This window comes from Aethalodelphis obliquidens, unplaced genomic scaffold, assembly GCF_003676395.1.
Source record: "Aethalodelphis obliquidens isolate GAN/ISIS:26980383/991018 unplaced genomic scaffold, ASM367639v1 scaffold16, whole genome shotgun sequence".
NCBI classification, from domain to species: Eukaryota; Metazoa; Chordata; class Mammalia; order Artiodactyla; family Delphinidae; genus Aethalodelphis; species Aethalodelphis obliquidens.
This window is the reverse complement of record NW_020837960.1, coordinates 31,616,833-31,638,898: the sequence shown is the minus strand read 5'-3', so window position 1 is coordinate 31,638,898 and position 22,066 is coordinate 31,616,833. Positions and strand designations below refer to the sequence as shown.

General features: G+C 44.2%; 1 protein-coding gene across 1 annotated transcript in view; it reads right to left on the bottom strand.

Moving 5' to 3' along the window:
* Window positions 1–15,898: 15,898 nt before the first annotated feature.
* MIPEP (mitochondrial intermediate peptidase) overlaps window positions 15,899–22,066 on the bottom strand; it is a 134,606-nt gene continuing 128,438 nt past the window's right edge. The window contains exon 19 of the mRNA XM_027116685.1: window positions 15,899–18,145. Within this exon, the coding sequence (XP_026972486.1) occupies window positions 18,048–18,145 (98 nt within the window). The 3' untranslated portion in view covers window positions 15,899–18,047. The remainder of the gene's footprint in view (window positions 18,146–22,066) is intronic.

Below are 22,066 nucleotides of genomic sequence, written 5' to 3'. Positions count from 1 at the left end.
TCTGCCTGAAGGCGTAGCGGGGGTGGCGGCCCGGTGAACACGGGAGTCCCTCCCCAGCTACGATTCCAAGGTGAGGCAAGGGAGACCTTTCCTGCTCATCTCACGGCGCAGCCCCACGCTTCGGCCGGTGTGTGCCGCCCCTTGCACACGGGTGTAATCAGCAACCTATGACCCCACCAGTCCCGGGCTCTAGGGGGCTAAGCGTCGTGGTCTCAGGGCTGAGAAGAGCAGCCGAAGCTGGACACTGTCCATCCCAGCAGAGCCTGGCTTCCCCTGTGCGGCACTTTGTATCACCTGGTCTGCCCCGCAAACCGCAAGGCCGCGGGGCCCCTCCACTAGGGCGGTGAGCACAGACCGCTTCCCGCCCAGCATCCAGTCGGCTAACATCACCCACTGCAACCTTTTCTCTCTGCGGGACCGCCCTGGTCTTACTCACTCCGCGTGTTCCGGATACGCAGCTGCTTCTGCCTTGCGGGGGGTGGGGGGGAGGAACAGGTGGCCCAGACCTCGCGAGATCCTCACGCAGCCACCGGTGAGCTCGGCACCTCTCCGAGGCAGTGCTTGGCTGAGCGGCGAGCATGTGACCGGGGCTGGTCCAATCGAATCCACCCAGGCGTGGCTCGCGTGGTCCAGCTGGCGCGCATGCTCCGTCCTTCCGGCTGAACCTGGGTTGCGACCTGTGGCTGTGGCTGAGTCGGTGGTATGGGGCCGCCCAGGAGCGAGGACGCAGGACGGAGACAGTTGTTTCGGAAAGAGTAGAATTTGGAGGTTGGTAATGACCTTTTATTGGCTTCTTTGATCTTGGGCAAATGTAAACTGTAAGCTTATCCTTGGTAAGTAGCGGTAATTATTGTGAAGTGCTGTGTGAGGATCAGATAAACCAGTGTGCATGTGTGAAAAGCCACTTTCATTTAAAATTAGCAGTGATTGTAACGTTGGGAGAAGGAAAACCTCGCGAGGAATTGAGCCCAGGAGGTCGTTTCTTTCCCCAGCCGCGCTAGGGCCTGATTCATAGCAGGACACTGGGTGTGAATTGATCTCTATTAAATGAATGAATGTGAAATTGCAAAAGAACAGTGTTTTCTCTGAAGCTCATCGCATGCGGATGTCATGTGGTGGTTCTTGCTTTGCATGGGGCTGTGGAAGTGTGTCTTCTTCAAGAGACTCCGTCGTGGGGATTCAGCTGACTGGCAGCCCCTGACGCTACGTTACTGAACCACACTTGGGTCCCTTTGCCCAGCGTGGTAAAGCCAGTCTATGACACCTGTTTGTGGTGAAGGAAAGGGCAGCCTTTCTGGCAAGGCAAGCGAGGAAAGGTTTTTAAAGACAGGGTGAGGGAGAGGGGTAGGGGGGTGCGTGATCGGCTGGTGCACATTCCTGTGATTGGCTGGTGGTGAGGTAATTAGGAGTCAACAGCGTCAACCTGGTTCCAGCCCATCTGGGGCCTACTCGCTGGTGGTCGAGCAGCAGTTAACTTCTTCCACCTGATGGGGGTTTCAGTATCTGCGGAACAACTCAAGGATGGCTCAGAATGTTATCTACAGCCCTCAAGAAAGAACTAAAGGTCTCTGACTTTGTTTAACGGCTAAACTATTATTGTTTGGAATTGTTTGATTGTGTTCCTTTGTTTCTGCATTTTCTCACTTCTCTGATTAAATTTGCTCTTTGGGGCTTCCCTGGTGGCGCAGTGGTTGAGAGTCCGCCTGCCGATGCAGGGGACGCGGGTTCGTGCCTTGGTCTGGGAAGATCCCACGTGCCGCGGAGCGGCTGGGCCCGTGGGCCATGGCCGCTGAGCCTGCGCGTCCGGAGCCTGTGCTCCGCAACGGGAGAGGGCACGACAGTGGGAGGCCCAAGGAAAAAAAAAAAAAAATTTGCTCTTTGGAACCCAGGGAAGACCTAGGAGGCTAAAGTTTTTCTACAGACAAGAAGGCATTTGGCGGACATGGGGAGAGGGGTCTGTCCCAGGAAGGCCCCATAGGGTCCTTCTCAGTTACAATCTCCCCTTTTCTTTGATACTCCTCAGTCTTGGAGCAGGTGTGGAACAAGAAAGGGAATAAAGTTTTGGATAGAGAGGTTAATCATGAACTCGGCAGAGTAACTTCGTTTTAGGGGGACTCAGTTTCAGCTGAGCTTTGAGGTCCACCACTGTGTTAATTGGGCCATGTTTCCCCTGGGCTCCTCCAATCAATGATTGAGCATGGACTATTTCTTTTAAAATTTTGAACAATTTAATAGAGGTATAATTCACGTACCACAAAATTCAGTCATTTCGCGTGTATAATTCAATGGTTTTTAGTATATTCACAGATTTATGCAACCATCACCACTAATTCTAGAACATTCTCATCTTCCCTAAAAGAAACTCTGTACCTATTAGCACTCACTCCCCATTTCCTCCACACCTAGCCCCAGGCAACCACTAATCTACTTTCTGTCTCTATAGAATTGCCTATTTTGGACATTTTATGTGACTGGAATCACACAGTTTGTGGTCTTTCTTTCACTTGGCATTACATTTTCAAGGTTCATCGGTGTTGTAGCATGTGACAATACTTTGTTTCCTTTTACTGCTAAATAATATTCCACTGTATGGCTATACCACTTACCAGTTGAAGAACTGTGGGTTGGTTCCACTTTTTGGCTCTTATGAATAAAGTTTCTGTGAACATTCATGTACAGATTTTGGGGTGGACATATTTCACACATATATATATATATATGAATGGGTTATATTCATATAATACCAAATATATTTGATATACTCAATATATTTCATTTTCTTGGGTACATACCTAGGAGTGGAATTTCCGAGTCATATAATAACTCCATGTTTAACTTTTTGAGTAACTACCAAACTTTTCCAAAGCAGCGTTACCATTTACATTCCCATTAGTAATATATGAGGGTTCCAGTTTCTCCACATCGTCTCCACCACTTGTTACTGCCTTTTTTATTGTAGCCGTCCTGTTGGCTGTGAGATGGTGTTATTGCGGTTTTGATTGGCGTTTCCCTGGCGGTGAACTATTCTGAGCATTTTTCACGTGCTGATTTGTATGCCTACTTGGATGGCTATTTGTACATCTTCTTTGGAGAAATGTCTATTCCGATCCTTTGCCCATTTTTAATTGGGTTGTCTTTTATTATTGAATCATAAAATGTTTGTATATCTGGATGCAAGCCCTCCATCAGAGGTGGGATTTGCAGATCTTCTCTCGCATTCTGTGGATCGTCTCTTCACTGTGTTGGTTTAATCTATAGCACCATTGAAAAGTTTAAAATCCTGATGCAGTTCAGTTTACTCCTTTCTCTTTTGTGCTTTTGGTGTCATATCTGAGAAGCCACTACCTAACCCAAAGTCATAAAAATGTACAGTTACGTTTATAGTTTGAGCGCTTCCATTTAGGACTGTCATCCATTTTGAGTACATTTTCGTATATGGTGTGAAGTAGAGGTCCAGTTTCATTCTTTTGTGTGTGGATATCCAGCTGTTCTGATTTGTTGAAAAGACTATTCTTTCCCCCATTGAATTGTTTTAGCACCCTTGTCAAAAACCGATTGGCCGTAAATGCAAAGCTTTACTTCTAGACTCTCAATTCTATTCTGTCAATCTATATATCTGTCCCTATGCCAGTACTACACTGTCTTGATTACTGTAGCTTTGCAGTAAGTTTTGAAATTGGGAAGTGTGAGTCCTCCTACTTTTTCTTTTTCAAGATGGTTTTGGTTATTGGGAGTCCGTTTCCATATGAATGCTGGGTAATTTCTGTGGGACGCAGAACCCATCTAACGGGCAGTTTTGACCTGGGGACTCCACGTTGGCCTGCCTGAAACTTTCTCAGAGCTGTGCTGAGACTCTTCTTGCCTGATACTCCTTCTCCACCCCTCTCCTTGCACAGGGGTCAGACAGACCTGCATCAGTGTCTAGAGGCACTTCCTGCCTCCTTCTGCTACCTCCTGTTTATCTTTACAGACATTTCCTCCAGTGCATCTCCTGTCTCAACATCTACTCCTCAAAGAAGCTGAACTGACTCAAGTCCTAAGCTTGGAGTTTCTAAATCCCATTCCAAACCCTTTTGATATACAGTACTTGGAAATACATCAATCAGGTAGGGAAGGGAAATGTCAACTTCTAGAAAACACCCCTTCTTTTCAGAGATAGGGGCCCAGGACCCTTTTCATAAGGAGAGTAAGCAGGTACAGCTCTGAATGTCCCACCTGTAGCAGTTCAATGGTGAGAGTTGAAGTGGCCAATTTTTCAGTACATGAAGATGAAATATTTTAGGGCAGTTTTCACTTGATCACCCATAACCATGTGGCATGACAGTTTTTTCCCTTGTGGTTTAACCCAGTTTGATTCTAGAATTATGTTACTTGCAGCCAAGGCACCCTAACTATTGCTGACTGTACACGGGTGGCTTGGAGACATTCTAGCAGTATCTTTATAAGAAATCATCCATTTTATTCAAGGTAGTTCAGGTTTGCATTCTATCATTTGCAGTCAAGTGAGTAAACAAATAAGGTGTTTATGTTTCTAAAAATCGTGTAGGAAGAAGATAAATTGACAGAGTTAGTTTGCAGAGCAAGGGAAAATCAATCTTCATTCTAACTTTCTCTATGTGACAATATTTCATCTATTTCTGAAGGTCTTAAAACTAAATAAAAAGTGGTTATGTACCTTGAAAAGGGAGGGAAATAAGAATTATGAGCATTAATATGTACTAGGTACTTTCAGGAAGTTATAATTTCATAACAAAATGGAATTGTTTCATCATACACAGAAACAATTACACTTCCAGTCAAACACTGTGTTGTGGAGCTTGTTACCCACAGAGTAGAGAAAGGAAGTACACGTATCTGCCACTGTCAGGAAGAAAACTGTTATGGCAAAAGATCATTTAGCAAGAATTTGCTGATCAGTAAAGCTTTGATAAAGATGCAGCCAGCTGGGCTGCCATATACAAGGCACTCTATTATTTACTGAATAAATAAAGATGAAAGGATACACATCTGGCTTCACAGTGTAGTAAGGAGATAACTATTGATAAAGCATAATTATAGATTTATTTTTTAAATGGCTTTATTAAGAAATAATTCACATACCATAAAATTTACCCATATGAAGTATATAATTCAGTGGCTTTTTGGCATATTGCATAATTAACTATATAACTTTTTTTTGAATTTTTTTTTATACAGCAGATTCTTATTAGTTATCCATTTTATACACCTCAGTGTATACATGTCAATCCCAATCTCCCAATTCATCACACCACCACCACCCCCAACAACTTTCCCCCCTTGGTGTCCATACGTTTGTTCTCTACATCTGTGTCTCTATTTCTGTCCTGCAAACAGGTTCATCTGTACCATTTTTCTAGGTTCCACATATATGCGCTAATATATTATACTTGCTTTTTCTCTTTCTGCCTTACTTCACTCTGTAGGACAGTCTCTAGATCCATCCACATCTCTGCAAATGACTCAATTTTGTTCCTTTTTATGGCTGAGTAACATTCCATCGTATATATGTACATCTTCTTTATCCATTCGTCTGTCGATGGGCGTTTAGGTTGCTTCCATGTCCTGGCTATTGTAAATAGTGCTGCAATGAACGTTGGGGTGCATGTGTCTTTTTGAATTATGGTTTTCTCTGGGTATATGCCTAGTAGTGGGATTGCTGGGTCATATGGTAATTCTATTTTTCATTTTTTAAGGAACCTCCATACTGTTCTCCATAGTGGCTGTATCAATTTACATTTCCACCAACAGTACAAGAGGCTTCCCTTTTCTCCACACCCTCTCCAGCATTTGTTGTTTGTAGATTTTCTGATGATGCCCATTCTGACAGGTGTGAGGTGATACCTCACTGTGGTTTTGATTTGCATTTCTCTAATAATTAGTGATGTTGAGCAGCTTTTCATGTGCCTCTTGGCCATCTGTATGTCTTCTTTGGAGAAATGTCTATTTAGGTCTTCTGCCCATTATTGGATTGGGTTGTTTGTTTTTTTAATATTGAGCTGCATGAGCTGTTTATATATTTTGGAGATTAATCCCTTGTCCGTTGATTCGTTTGCAAATATTTTGTCCCATTCTGAGGTTGTCTTTTCGTCTTGTTTGTAGTTTCCTTTGCTGTACAAAAGCTTTTAAGTTTCATTAGGTCCCATTTGTTTAGTTTTGTTTTTATTTCCATTCCTCTAGGAGGTGGATCAAAAAAGATCTTGCTGTGATTTATGTCAAACAGTGTTACTCCTATGTTTTCCTCTAAGAGTTTTATAGTGTCCGGTCTTACATTTAGGTCTCTAATCCACTTTGAGTTTATTTTTGTGTATGGTGTTAGGGAGTGTTCTAATTTCATTCTTTTACATGTAGCTGTCCAGTTTTCCCAGCACCACTTATTGAAGAGACTGTCTTTTCTCCATTGTATATCCTTGCCTCCTTTGTCATAGATTAGTTGACCATAGGTGCATGGGTTTATCTCTGGGCTTTCTATCCTGTTCCATTGATCTATATTTCTGTTTTTGTGCCAGTTGATTACTGTAGCTTTGTAGTATAGTCTGAAATCAGGGAGTCTGATTCCTCCAGCTCCGTTTTTTTCCCTCAAGACCATTTTGGCTATTCGGGGTCTTTTCTGTTCTAGTTCTGTAAAATATGCCATTGGTAATTTGATAGTGATTGCATTGAATCTGTAGATTGCTTTGGGTAGTATAGTCATTTTCACAATATGGATTCTTCCAATCCAAGAACATGGTATATCTCTCCTTCCGTTTGTATCATCTTTAATTTCTTTCATCAGTGTCTTTTTTTTAACATCTTTATTGGCGTATAATTGCTTTACAATGGTGTGTTAGTTTCTGCTTTATAACAAACTGAATCAGTTATATATATACATATGTTCCCATATCTCTTCCCTCTTGCGTCTCCCTCCCTCCCACCCTCCCTATCCCACCCGTCTAGGTGGTCACAAAGCACTGAGCTGATCTCCCTGTGCCATGCGGCTGCTTCCCACTAGCTATCTGTTTTACATTTGGTAGTGTGTATATGTCCATGCCACTCTCTTGCTTTGTCACAGCTCACCCTTCCCCCTCCCCATATCCTCAAGTCCGTTCTCTAGTAGGTCTGTGTCTTTATTCCCATCTTACCCCTAGGTTCTTCATGACCTTTTTTTTTGTTTCCTTAGATTCCATATATATGTGTTAGCATACGGTACTTGTTTTTCTCTTTCTGACTTACTTCATTCAGTCTGTGTGACAGACTCTAGGTCCATCCACCTCACTACAAATAACTCAATTTCGTTTCTTTTTATGGCTGAGTAATATTCCATTGTATATATGTGCCACATCTTCTTCATCCATTCATCAATGATGGACACTTAGGTTGCTTCCATCTCCTGGCTATTGTAAATAGAGCTGCAATGAACATTTTGGTACATGACTCTTTTTGAATTATGGTTTTCTCAGGGTATATGCCCAGTAGTGGGATTGCTGGGTCACATGATAGTTCTATTTGTAGTTTTTTTTGGTGTGTGTGTGTGGTACGCGGGCCTCTCACTGCTGTGGCCTCTCCTGTTGCAGAGCACAGGCTCTGCTGAGGTCATGACTCACAGGCCCATCCGCTCCGCGGCATGTGGGATCTTCCCAGACCGGGGCATGAACCTGTGTTCCCTGCATTGGCAGGCGGACTCTCAACCACTGCGCCACCAGGGAAGCCCCCTATTTGTAGTTTTTTAAGGAACCTCTATACTGTTCTCCATAGTGGCTGTATCAATTTACATTCCCACCAGCAGTGCAAGAGGGTTCCCTTTTCTCCACACCCTCTCCAGCATTTATTGTTTGTTGATTTTTTGATGATGGCCATTCTGACGGGTGTGAGATGATATCTCATTGTAGTTTAGATTTGCATTTCCCTAATGATTAGTGATGTTGAGCGTCCTCTCACGTGCCTCTTGGCAATCTGTATGTCCTCTCTGGAGAGATGTCCGTTCAGGTCTTCTGCCCATTTTGGGTGTTTGTCTTTTCGAGCTATCATTGAGCGAGTTATTGAGCTATCAGTGTCTTATAGTTTTCTGCCTGCAAATCTTTTGGCTCCGTAGGTAGGTTTATTCCTAGGCATTTTATTCTTTTTGTTGCAGTGGTAAATGGGAGTGTTTCCTTAATTTCTCTTTCAGATTTTTCAGCATTAGTGTATAGGAATGCAAGAGATTTCTGTGCATTAATTTTGTATCCTGCAACTTTACCAAATTCATTGATTAGCCCTAGTAGTTTTCTGGTGGCATCTTTAGGATTCTCTATGTATAGTATCATGTCATCTGCAAACAGTGACAGTTTTACTTTTTCATTTCCAATTTGTATTCCTTTTATTTCTTTTCCTTCTCTGATTGCCATGGCTAGGACTTCCAAAACTATGTTGAATAATAGTGGTGAGAGTGGACATCCTTGTCTTGTTCCTGATCTTAGAGGAAATGCTTTCAGTTTTTCACCATTGAGAATGATGTTTGCTGTGGCTTTGTCGTATATGGCTTTTATTATGTTGAGGTAGGTTCCCTCTATGCCCACTTTCTGGAGAGTTTTTATCATAAATGGGTGTTGAATTTTGTTAAAAGCTTTTTCTGCATCTATTGAGATGATCATATGGTTTTTCTTCTTCAGTTTGTTAATACGGTGTATCGCACTGATTGATTTGTGTATATTGAAGAATCCTTGCATCCCTGGGATAAATCCCACTTGATCATGGTGTATGATCCTTTTGATGTGTTGTTGGATTCTGTTTGCTAGCATTTTGTTGAGGATTTTTGTATCTGTATTCATGAGTGATATTGGTCTGTAATTTTCTTTTTTTGTAGTATCTTTGTCTGGTTTTGGTATCAGGGTGATGGTGGCCTTGTAAAATGAGTTTGGGCTTGTTCGTTCCTCTGCAATTTTTTGAAGAGTTTGAGAAGGATGGGTGTTAGCGCTTCTCTAAATGTTTGATAGAATTCACCTGTGAAGCCATCTGGTCCTGGACTTTTCTTTGTTGGAAGATTTTTAATCACAGTTTCCATTTCATTACTTGTGATTTGTCTGTTCATATTTTCTATTTCTTCCTGGTTCAGTCTTGGAAGGTTATACCTTTCTAAGAATTTGTCCATTTCTTCCAGGTTGTCCATTTTATTGGCATTGAGTTGCCTGTAGTAGTCTCTTAGGATGCTTTGTACTTCTGCGGTGTCTATTGTAACTTCTCCTTTTTCGGTTCGAATTTTATTGATTTGAGTCCTCTCCCTCTTTTTCTTGATGAGTCTGGCTAATGGTTTATCAATTTTGTTTATCTTCTCAAACAACCAGCTTTTAGTTTTATTGATCTTTGCTATTGTTTTCTTCGTTTCTATTTCATTTATTTCTGCTCTGATCTTTATGATTTCTTTCCTTCTACTAACTTTGGGTTTTGTTTGTTCCTCTTTCTCTAGTTCCTTTAGGTGTAAGGTTAGATCGTTTATTTGAGATTTTTCTTGTTTCTTGAGGTAGGATTGTATTGCTATAAACTTCCCTCTTAGAACTGCTTTTGCTGCATCCCATAGGTTTTGGATCATCGTGTTTTCATTGTCATTTGTCTCTAGTATTTTTTGATTTCCTCTTTCATTTCTTCAGTGATCTCTTGGTTATTTAGTAATGTATTGTTTATCCTCCATGTGTTTGTGTTTTTTACAATTTTCCCTGTAATTGATTTCTAATCTCATAGCATGTGGTCAGAAAAGATGTTTGATATAATTTCAATTTTCTTAAATGTACCAAGGTTTGATTTGTGACCCAAGATGTGATCTATCCTGGAGAATGTTCCATGTGCACTTGAGAAGAAAGTGTAATCTGCTGTTTTTAGATGGAATGTCCTATAAATATCAATTAAATCTATCTGTCTATTATGTCATTTAAAGCTTGTGTTTCCTTATTGATTTTCTGTTTGGATGATCTGTCCATTGGTGTAAGTGAGGTGTTAAAGTCTCCCACTATTATTGTGTTACTGTCGATTTCCGCTTTTATAGTTGTTAGGCCATTGCCTTATGTATTGAGGTGCTCCTATGTTGGGTGCATATGTATTTATAATTGTTACATCTTCTTCTTGGATTCTTCTTGGTTCCCTTGATCATTATGTTGTGTCCTTCCTTGTCTCTTGTAACATTCTTTATTTTAAAGTCTGTTTTATATGATATGAGTATTGCTCCTCCAGCTTTGTTTTGATTTCCATTTGCATGGAATACCTTTTTCCATCCCATCACTTGTAGTCTGTATGTGTCCCTAGGTCTGAAGTGGGTCTCTTGTAGATAGCATATATATGGGTCTTGTTTTTGTATCCATTCAGTGAGCCTGTGTCTTTTGGTTGGAGCATTTAATCCTTTCACGTTTCAGGTAATTATTGACATGTATGTTCCTATTACCATTTCTTAATTGTTTTGGGTTTGTTTTTGTAGGTCCTTTTCTTCTCTTGTGTTTCCCACTTAGAGAAGTTCCTTTAGCATTTGTTATACAGCTGGTTTGGGGGTGCTGAATTCTCTTAGGTTTTGCTTGTCTGTAAAGCTTTTGATTTCTCCATCCAATCTGAATGAGATCCTTGCCGGGTAGAGTAATCTTGGTTGTGGGTTCTTCCCTTTCATCACTTTAAGTGTGTCCTGCCCCTCCCTTCTGGCTTGTACAGTTTCTGCTGAGAAATCAGCTGTTAACCTTATGGGAGTTCCCTTGTATATTATTTGTCATTTTTCCCTTGCTGCTTTCAATAATTTTTCTTTGTCTTTAATTTTTGCCAGTTTGATTACTGTGTGTCTTGGCGTGTTTCTCCCTGGGTTTATCCTGTATGGGACTTTCTGCGCTTCCTGGACGTGGGTGGCTATTTCCTTTTCCATGTTACGTAAGTTTTCGACAATAATCTCTTCAAATATTTTCTCAGGTCCTTTCTCTCTCTCTTCTCCTTCTGGGACCCCTATAATGTGAATGTTGTTGCGTTTAATGTTGTCCCAGAGGTCTCTTAGGCTGTCTTCATTTCTTTTCATTCTTTTCTCTTTATTCTGTTCTGCAGCAGTGAATTCTACCATTCTGTCTTCCAGGTCACTTATCCATTCTTCTGCCTCAGTTATTCTGCTATTGATCCCTTCTAGGGTATTTTTCATTTCACTTATTGTATTGTTCATCTCTGTTTATTTGTTCTTTAATCCTTCTAGATCTTTGTTAAACATTTCTTGCATCTTCTCGATCTTTGCCTCCATTCTTTTTCCGAGCTCCTGGATCATCTTCACTGTCATTATTCTGAATTCTTTTTCTGGAAGGTTGCCTATCTCCACTTCATTTAGCTGTTTTTCTGGGGTGTTATCTTGTTCCTTCATCTGGTACATGGTCCTCTGCCTTTTCATCTTGTCTGTCTTTCTGTGAATGTGGTTTTGTTCCACAGGCTGCAGGATTGTAGTTCTTCTTGCTTCTGCTGCCTGCCCTCTGGTGGATGAGGCTATCTAAGAGGCTTGTGCAAGTTTCCTGATGGGAGGGACTGGTGGTGGGTAGAGCTGGCTGTTGCTCTGGTGGGCAGAGCTCAGTAAAACTTTAATCTGCTTGTCTGCTGATGGGTGGGGCTGGGTTCCCTCCCTGTTGTTTGTTTGGCCTGAGGCGACCCAGCACTGGAGCCTACCCGGGCTCTTTGGTGGGGCTAATGGTGGACTCTGGGAGGGCTCACGCCAAGGAGTACTTCCAGAACTTTTGCTGCCAGTGTCCTTGTCCTCATGGTGAGACACAGCCACCCTCTGCCTCTGCATGAGACCCTCCAACACTAGCAGGTAGGTCTGGTTCAGTCTCCTATGGGGTCACTGCTCCTTTCCCGGGTCCCGATGCACACACTTTGTTTCCCGCCCCCTGCGCCCCCATCTTGTTGAAGTCCTGCAATCAAATCCCGCTAGCCTTCAAAGTCTAATTCTCTAGGAATTCCTCCTCCCGTTGCTGGATCCCCAGGTTGGGAAGCCTGACGTGGGGCTCAGAACCTTCACTCCAGTGGGTGGCCTTCTGTGGTATAAGTGTTCTCCAGTCTGTGAGTCCCCCACCCAGCAGGTATGGGATTTGATTTTACTGTGATTGTGCCCCTCCTACCGTCTCGTTGTGGCTTCTCCTTTGTCTTTGGATGGGGGGTGTCTTTTTTGGTGAGTTCCAGTGTCTTCCTGTCGATGATTGTTCAGCAGTTAGTTGTGATTCCGGTGCTCTCGCAAGAGGGAGTGAGGGCACGTCCTTCTACTCCTCCATCTTGAACCAGTCACTGTGTAACATTTTGATAAAGTATTTTCAACACAAAATTTTCCATTCTAACCATTGTTAAGTGTACAATTCAGTGGCATTAATTACATTCATATTGTTGGGCAACCATCACCACTCTCTATTTTCAAAAATTTTGCATCACTTGAAACAGAAGCTCTGTAACTCTATGATAATTCCCCCATTACCCCACCCCAGCCCCTGGTAACCTCTAGTTTAATTTTTGTCTGTGATGAATTTGCCTATTTTAGATATTTGATGTAAGTGGAATCATACAGTATTTGTCCTTTTGTGTCTGGCTTCTTTGCATAATTTTTTGAGTTTCATCCATGCTGTAGCAGGTACCAGAACTTCATTCCTTTTTATGGTCAAGTGATGTTTCATTATAGGGATACACCATATTTTGTTTACCCATTTATCTGTTGATGGGCATTTAGGTTGTTTCCACCTTTTGGCTATTGTGAATAATGCTACAGTGAACATTGGTGCACAAATATAAATTCGAGTTCCTGCTTTCGGTAACTTTGGGTATAAAACTTGGAGTGGAATTGCTCGATCATACGGTAATTCTACGTTTAGATCTTAGAGGAACAGAATTATAGGTTTCTGGTAATGGTGGATTAGGCATTTGGCCTACGCCACAGAAAACAGTTTTTTAAAACGAGATCAGGGCTTCCCTGGTGGCGCAGTGGTGGAGAGTCTGCCTGCCGATGCAGGGGACACGGGTTCGCACCCAGGTCCAGGAGGATCCCACATGCCGCAGAGCGGCAGGGCCTGTGAAACATGGCCACTGGGCCTGCGGGACCGCAGCCTGTGCTCCTCAACGGGAGGGGCCCCAACAGTGAGAGGCCCGTGTACTGCAAAAAAAAAAAAAAAAGAATATCAGAATAAGAATCAACATGGCATGTATAAAAGACACACCAAATAATGAGATAGTGAAGGAACAGAAAATATATCATGCAGATAGTAAACAAAGGAAAACTTGTGTAGTTATAATGAATCAGGCAAAATAGGTTTTAAGCTAAAAGGTACAAGGAGAGATAAAGAGAATCACATCATAATAATTTAAAAATTTACTAGGAAGATATAAGAATTCTAAATTTGTTTGTAGTTAGCAATATGGCCTCAAAATCTATAGAGCGAAAACTGAGCAAATTACAGTAGTAAATAGATAAATACGCAATTATGGCAAGAGATTTTTAATACATCTTTCAGATGTTTTAAAGCAGATTAAGCAGACGAAAGATGAAGAAAACGCACCTTGCACATAACAACTAAAAAATACACGTTCTTCCCAAGCACATCTAACATGTTTACAGTCGGTATTGACCATATACAGGGCCCTAAAGTGGGTCTCAATAAATTGCAAAAGACTGAAATGGTACAGAATATGTACTCTGACCACAATGCAATAAAGATACACTTCTAAATTACCCATTAGACTACATTAGATATTTTGAATAGAATAATAATGAAAATACTCCATGTGGACACTTCTGGGATGTAATTAAAGCAGTACTTCGAAGAAAGTTTATAGACTGAGATGCACATCTGAGAAAAGAAAGGCTGAAAATTAAAAATTAATTAACCCAAGACACAAGAAAATGAATAGGAAAATAAACATAAAGTTGGAGGAAACAATAAATAGATGGGGTGCCTGTGGAGAGCAGTTACCCTTGGCCCAGTGCGTCGGGATTGCAGAAAGGCACCTAACACGGTCCTGCTGGTTTCTCTGTCGGTGAGATGGAGAAACGGGCCTGGAGAACAGCTCATCACTGCTGGACAGTCTTACTCAAAGGATGCGAATTAAGCAGTTTATCATAAAGGACCGTCCCAATGGCCACCACAGGCTTGTCCTAGCGCTGCTTCCCACATGGTTTTCTAAAAACATCGAGTCACGATTTAAAGAGTACAAAGGTGCCACCCTGCCACCTGCCACCACCCAGTGGATGGCAAGTTCTGTGGAAGACTTTTTCCAGATGGCCTCTCCTCTCTCTCCTCCCACCCCTCATCCCTCCTGGTCTGATGCTGTGATGTCTCATCGTCTGTCTGTCCACGGGCACAGGCTTCCTCAAGCAGAAAGACCACGCGCGACGTCAGGCCCAGTGGGCCCTGTAACCACCCAGCGCTCTGTCTGAATGTGCACCTGAGCCCCTGCAGGAGATCCACATCCTCTCCTGAAGACCCGTGCGCAGGGGAGGGGGCACAGTCCAGGAGTCCTGCATCGGCGTGACCAGCTCAGCGGCCGACGCGTCGCCAGCCTGTCTGCCCCACTGTGGCGACAAGAGTCCTGACACTGCCTGCGCCCTGTTACCTCTTGGGTGATGGGTCGCACCTGAGATGACCACGTGATAAAGTTCTTCGTGAACTGAAAAATGCTAAATGAATGTCAAGCACTACTGCTATTCATGTTTTACCTCAGTCGCTTTGAGCAAATCACGCTAACCCTTGGGTATTAGTAAAGTTTCTGACTGTACGGGTTGTTCCCTGAATGTCTCAGAAGCATTTTCTGAATTTGCTTACATCAGCCAAGCATTCCTTCAGAACTGGAAACACGCTTTTAAGTTTAGCTCTGTCATGATTAAAGTTTTTGTAAATTTTAAATTATATTAAAATGAACACATTGCCTATTTTTTTTTAAATTTGGAAATAGAAGAAAAATAAAAGGCCCAAATCTCAACACTAAGGACAATCACATTAACATTTTACTCATTATCCTCTAGTTCTTTCTCTAGATGATGATTATTATTTTTAGCACGTAAGTAGTTTAAACTGGATTTTTGGAAGCTGCTGGTAAACCGTAAAGTACTGGAGAGAATTTTTCCCAGAGGAACTGCTGTGTGTTGTGGGCTTATTCCCATCATAAGGAAAAGCATTCATAGTAAGATAATTTGCTGTTATGATTTATCCAGCTGCTGTTGAGAAGAGAGGCGATGACCCCTCAGAATTCTTACAAGTTCCTTAGGGATTTCCTTTGCTTTGACTCGCTCGAAATTACTTATTCTTCTAGTGATTTTAAAGAAAGGTACAAAGCTGAGATGTCTCCTGAGCCCTCGTATATCTGAGAACGCCATTCTGCATCTCAGCCTTCACCTCTGAAAACTTTTTTTCACCGTCCTTTGGCTTTCACAGCGATGAACAGTTGAATTCTGGGAGCGCCGTGCGCTTTGTTCCTTTCTGTGTAAGCCTGTTGTTTCTAGCTGGATGCTTTCAACAGTTAGTCCCCAGTGTTCTGACAAATGTCATCAGTAGGTCCTCCAACAAAGCGGGGGGCCCCCTCATCAAACACGTGTGGGAAATAGGTGTTGTGAGTGCAGGACTGCTGATGTGCACATGGTGACACACAGAGCTCACTTGTATTTTACAAATGTATTTAACACTGGGACCCTTTGGAGTTCGTGGAACACTAACAACTCCTGGGAAATGCCCAGTTTGGGATCAGTTGGCTTATAATTTTAATTGTATTTATATTTAAGTTCTCAAAATGAAAGGCAGAGTCTGTCTGGGTGTGTGTGGGGTCTCTTTTTACTGTTTTCTTTGTTCGTTTTGATCTAGAATGCAGGATTCTCTTCTCTCTCTTTTGCTTGCATTTATTTACTTTGCTTTAAAAAATTGTGGTAAATCATACATAACAAAAACTTGACTGTTTTAACCATTTTTAATTGTATATCGTTCAGTGGCATTAAGCACATTCTCATTGTTAGGCAGCATCAAGGATTCCCTTTTAAATTACACATCCATTTTTTTTCATCTCAAAAAAGTTTCCTTAAATTCATTGACTAGCATGTCTTGACCAGAGCTCCTACTGTGTGCTGGTCACTGTTCTGAGCACTGGGAACACAGGAGGACACGAGAATTTGGGTTTTGTTGCTGTTTCTGTTCCAGCTGTCCTGGCTTTGTCCCTGGGATTCTGTACTGCTTCCTGGCTGCCGGTTTTCACCGTGTCCCTGAATTTAACCTGCACTCTGAGTGAGATGCTTCTCATTTCTCCTTGGCAGTTTTGGTCTTTTCTGCTTTGATCATGTTTTAAATCACTGCACTATGTTTCAGTTTCTCTGCATTTCTTTTTTTCTTATTCTGCCTGTCTTCTTTTTTAGATTTGCCTATTTTAAATTTCCGCTCGTTCTTTCTTTATGGCTTTCGGCTTCATAAATACCGTGTTTTCTCAAGTTTCACTAAGAATGGCAGAGATGTTTTCTACAGCGTGCCTTAGTTCCTTTTAAGAATAGTGTTCAAAGTTGGGATCTTCCCGCATCTTCCCTTCCTTTTTCTGAAGCTCCGCACAGATTTCCTTTTCTGCTCACTCACCCTCAGCTGAAAAGGGAGGATAAAGGCCCAGGGGCTGGTGGCTCGGTACACCTGGAGCTGTTAAAGCACCTTTTCAGACTTACCTGTAACGGACGGCAGGTTGGTGTCAGTTTCTCCGGGTCCGTTTCCCAGATGAGAGTTAGCGTCGCCTCCCTCAGCTCACAGACCGTGTGGGTGGGGACAGAAGCAGCCGCTCCTGCCCTGGGCACTGGCATCCGGCTGTCCCTGCGGCATCACCCCACACCTCCCACGGGGGAGCGACTGCTGCAGGCCTGCCCTCCTTCCCGCCCAAGGATTCTCTGCACTGTGGTTTCCACGTGTTCACAGACTGAGAGAGCCAAACGGGGAGGAGCTGGGAGAGGAGAACAGGCCTCGTGTGGCTAACGCAGAAGCCCCACAGGAGGTTCGCGGGGCCGCGGCTCCCGGGCTGGTGCACACAGCGTGTTACCTGTGTGGGCAGGAGGTGGGGAGAGAACGGAGGGTCGCCCCTCCCCTCACCCCAGCATCCAGGTGGACCCGGCATGCGTGCGTCACTGACATTTCTTTATCCTGTCTCGTCTGTTTCTAGCTTGTAGAAATTCCTCCAGATTCTGTGAGTAGGTTGGACATGTGTCCTAGTTTTGGGGATTTTTAATCCTGCCTTTTTGCATCATCACTGGTCTTTTAGGGAGAAGCAGGAAGAGGCCACTAGCAGGTGTCATTTTAAATGAAAGCCTGTAATTAAATTCTTGACTTTGAAGGTGTGAAAAGCCTATTAAACGGTGTCTTTCTTTTCTGTTATTAACACATGGTGATACAGTATGCAATAATGTTTAGGATAAAGACAGGGTTTGAATCCCAGTTTCCGTATTTATCAGTTGCTGGACTTGACACATCATTTACTAATTGTACCTGCACTTATTTTTGTATATTCATCGTCAAGTCAGAAAAGTGTGAGTTCAGGTGCCCTCTGTTCTGAGTCCATCTGTACAGTATATTCCTAAACACACAGGAAAAGCCAACACAATCGATTACAAACACTTTGGAAACCACACTTGGTTTCTCGGTCACTGTAACTGACTTTCCATTTTCAGAGCCACCTATAGGAAATCACGCAGAGGAACTATATGTGTAATCTTTCTGAAGCTGCTTCAAACGGAAATAACTTTGCTTTTTATTATGTCTCTAACCAAGTAAAGGTATCGGACAGGGAAAAGCTCACCAAGAGCGGGGCTGGGCTGAGGGTGTCTGGCCCCTGACGCTAACACCTCTGTGTTCTGGTGTGCACTCGCTCACTGAATGGATTTCCTTATGTTCAAAAATCTGCCAAACAGGCTAAAAGCCAGCATAATTTTAAAAAGTTAGTTATTCCAAGTTCCACTGGTTTGAGGTTTTTCATAAGTTATTACAGAATTGAATGCTGAAATCAGAAACAAACGTTCGAAGTTGTAGCATTTACAACAAAATTGATATCTCCGTGACTGATTTAAAGGATTCACGGTGTTCCCATCATTTAGAATCCATGAGGAAAGTTTCCAAGTCCATATCCAGGTCGGAAACAAGGGCATTTACGAAGTCATCGATAGAAGGACACTTCTGAAGCATACCTGCGGATGAAGAAAAGATGAGCCGCTCATTCTCCGCAGACAATACACAGGGACGAAGACACACATCAAATCTGCACAGTCAGGGGACATTCGGCCTTGTGAACCGCGAGCTAGACTGTGAGGACGTTTCAAAAAGTCCTGGGCAGTGCATGGGCCCCGAAGCTATTTCTTGTTTTAATGCCTTTTTTACTATCTAATCAAACTCTTAGCTTAGAGATTTAGAGCCAAATATGTTCCCCGGGGGTTTTTATTTTGCACATATTACTATACACTTGGAGTGATGTCAGAAGACTTAATTTTTCAGCTATCTTTGGGCTGGTTCAGAATTTAATATGTTTAATTACCTGCCAAGTGTTATTATCAAGTCCTGTGCACTTTAAAATCATTCAACTGTTAATTATCTTGCAGAAGTCTTATATCAGACACAAGTTATTGGCTTTCCTCCAGACCTGCCTGTCTTGGAGAACTCCTAATGTCTGGTTCTCAGATTTCCTCATCTGACATACACGGTTTCAGTAAAGCTAGAAGAAGAAGCTGTACTGGAAGGCAGTGAGGCACCCCGTCTAGCATGTAGTAGCAATTCAGTAAAAAGCTGAATCTATCTCTACTCTTCACTCAAGAAGCCAAAGACAACATTCAAGCAATGACCCCTGTGGCCTCGGCCTGTGCTCTTGGCAGGTAATGCTAACTCAAGGTTGAACGGGGCTCTCTCAGTGCAATTCAGTTAACATGCCTTGAGTGTTCGCTGTGTGAAGGACCAGGCCAAGTAACAGTATGAGGGCAGGAAGGACACAATCACAGAAGTACACCGTGTGGACCTGGACAGCCATGTGGGGAAAGTTAACCTTGACCCCTGTCACATACCGTACATAACCATTAATGTGAGATGGGCACAGACCTAATTGTAAAAGCTAAAATTATTAAGTGTCTAGAAGAAAACACAGAATATCTTTGTGACTCTGAGGTAGGCAAAGGTCTCTTAGGACACAGACGGTAATAACCATAAAAGAAAAAAAGATACATTAGAGTTCATCAAAATTTAAAACTTCCCGCCTTGCAAAGAAACTGTTAAAAAAAAAATGAACAGTTAAATGACAGAATGGGAGAAAATACTGACACAACACATATCTCACACAGGACTGGTATCCAGAAAATATAAAGAACTCCAACTCATCATAAAAATACTTGTAAAAATAAAAAATGGACGAAAGATTTGAGCAGACCTTTCACAAAAAAAGATATCTGAATAAACACGGAACTAACAGGCCCTGAGAAGACACAGGACATCACTCTCATCCAGGAAAGGAAAAGCCACAAAGAGACACCGTGATGTCCCCCCGGGACGGCTGAGGTCCCAGGGCTGAAGACAGCAAACGCAGTCAAGGCCTTGGGCGCCATGGCTCGTCGCCCAGCAGGGGCAGAGGGTGAGATGCGAGAGCCCTTCAGAAAAAGGTCCAGCGGTTTCTGTAAAGCTCAGCACACACCTGCCCCGGGACCCAGCTGTTTCCTCCTAGGTATTAGCCGAGAGAAATGCAGGCACGTTCCCAGCAGCCTAAAGTGGAACGACCCAAGCTCCCATTACCAGGCTGCAGGTGGACGTTCGTGGTGTCTTCACACAGTGGAACGGCACCAGCAACGAGAAGGAAAGAACTACTGACCCAGACAACACCTCGGGCAGGCCTCAGACACAGTGCATTGCACACAAGGGCCCACACAAAACACACGCTGCCTGTTTCGTTTATATTCACTTCCAAGAAGGTCCGGACTAAGCCGTGGCGAAAAAAACTGGAGCGGTGGTTGCCTTCGGGAGTGGGGATGGTGACCGACCCAGAAGGTCCTGGTGTGATGGGAAAGTTCTCTATCTGGACCGTGATTTGTGACACCCAGGTATATAGCTCGTCAAAATTCAGTAAATGGAACGTTATGGATTTGTGCCTTTCACCACGTGTAAACGTTACGTAACCAACACTGAACTCTAGTTATACGCACACAGAAGCGTCTGGGGTAAAACGCACTTACGTCTGCACCTTGTTTTGAAAATACATATATGTGATGGGTGGACGGAGGAATGGACAGATGGACACGTGACAAAGCAGAGCAAAATGTTCCGTGTAGACTCTAAAGGGCGAGTATATGAGTGTTTACAGTTCACGTGACTTTTCTGAATGCCTGAGAACTTTCCACATAAAGCGTTCGGGGAAGAGTCAGCTTCAGGTGTTAACAGCACATAGATGGCAGCCAGTGGGAGAACAGAGGGAGAAGGATGTCCTGCGTGGCAGAGATTCCGAAGGCTCCGTGGGGCAGATGGGGGCCTGCAGAAACGTGAGATGGGGAAGGCTCAGGCTCAAGCCAGGGCCTTTGCGGTGGAGAGGGCAGCCTAGGCAAGGCACCCGGTGGGCAGCGCACAGAGCGCCTGGGGTCTGGAGGGAGAACAGAGCGCCGGGGAACCAACCGCTCATGACGTTTGGGTGCCCTCCGCGGTGGAACGCAGAGCTCGGGGCAGGCCCAGGCCTGGGCCCACGGACACGGTCACTCCCCCTGGGGAGCACGTTAGAGGTGGAGCCGACCCGTGCAGTCAAGCTTGGCCCTCGCGTCCCTGTGAAGTGTCACGTTCCCTCCACAAGCTGCCCACGTTCACAGGGCCCTGCTCTGTCCTCCATGGCCGCACCTCAGGGGCACATGCCCCCCGCGAGGCCCACCTCCAGCCACTTCTGCGTCTCAGAGAACGGCAGTCATGGCAGCAGTGCGGGAAGAATGTAACACGCTCAGGGCAGTTTTAAATAAAATCCCATCAGAGGTGAATGGTTCAGTAACTGTGTGTGTGATGTGACTGGTAAAGAGAATCCACACGGAGAGGGATGGGGGAGCTACCGGGGCAGGGACTCTCCTGGAATATGGCTGCAGTGTCCTCGCTTTAATTAGATGAAAGTGTTTGGCAAGTGTCAACCTGAAATAACTTCGGCACAAAGAATTAAGAGAAACACAATGTTTTCAGGCAGTTCCACGAATAAGAAAAATTGAAATTGGCTTTTATGTATGTGGATGGTAAAAAAGATTCCAAGAACTCTGAGGTTTTTAAAAAAGCTGACGAACACGTCCCCTCTGTCTTCAAGTCTTAGTCTTAAAAGGGTGGTGATGAGACGTGCAATTTCGCAGGAGCCCCGGGAACCCGGCTGGAGGTGCCGAGTCCACGAGCGGGTGAGTTTACACACGCTTCTCTGTGGACATCACCTGAGTCGGGGGCCAGGGAGCCGAAACAGTAAAACAAAACCGAGGGCAGCCTCACGCCTGAAAGGAGAAGCGTGGACAGCGATGTAGGAAAGGCAGGTGCGCCGGGCCTGCCGCCGAGTCCTCGCGGAAGGAAGGACAGCGGGCTTCCGCCTGCCCGCCCCCCTCGGAGCCACAGCGGTTGCGGAGGATGACTTTGTTTTCCTCCTCGTTTTACCAGAGAGGCAAATACGCTGATAAAAACTGGAACAAACCCGAACCTTTTGGTCCTGACTGCTCTGCTCAAACCACGTGTTCCGGGACCTCGAAGGACGGGGCAGCTGCCCTAAAAGGCCTGACGGCCCTGAGTTACGGTCTCGAGGGTCGCAGGCTGCGTCGCGAGGCAGGAGGGGCTTCTGCTCGGAGGCCCCGGCACTGGGGCAGCTGGGGGGCGGGCCTCGCTGCTGCACCCCTCCGGGACCTGCTCCCAGGGCAGAGGGACGAGCAGCTGCGGACCATGGGGCGGCTGAACGCGGCACCCGGCAACCCCGAGGAGCTGGTCCGCGCCCTTCGCTGGCCCCGGAAGCCACGCGCTCTCAGCTGTGTTTCGGCTTCTCCCTTTGACTCCGTGGCGACCTCTGTACTGTTCCCCCAAACTCCTTTTCTGCTTGGTCAAAGTTGGTTCTGTTCCTTTCAAGTAGATTGCCAGCTGAT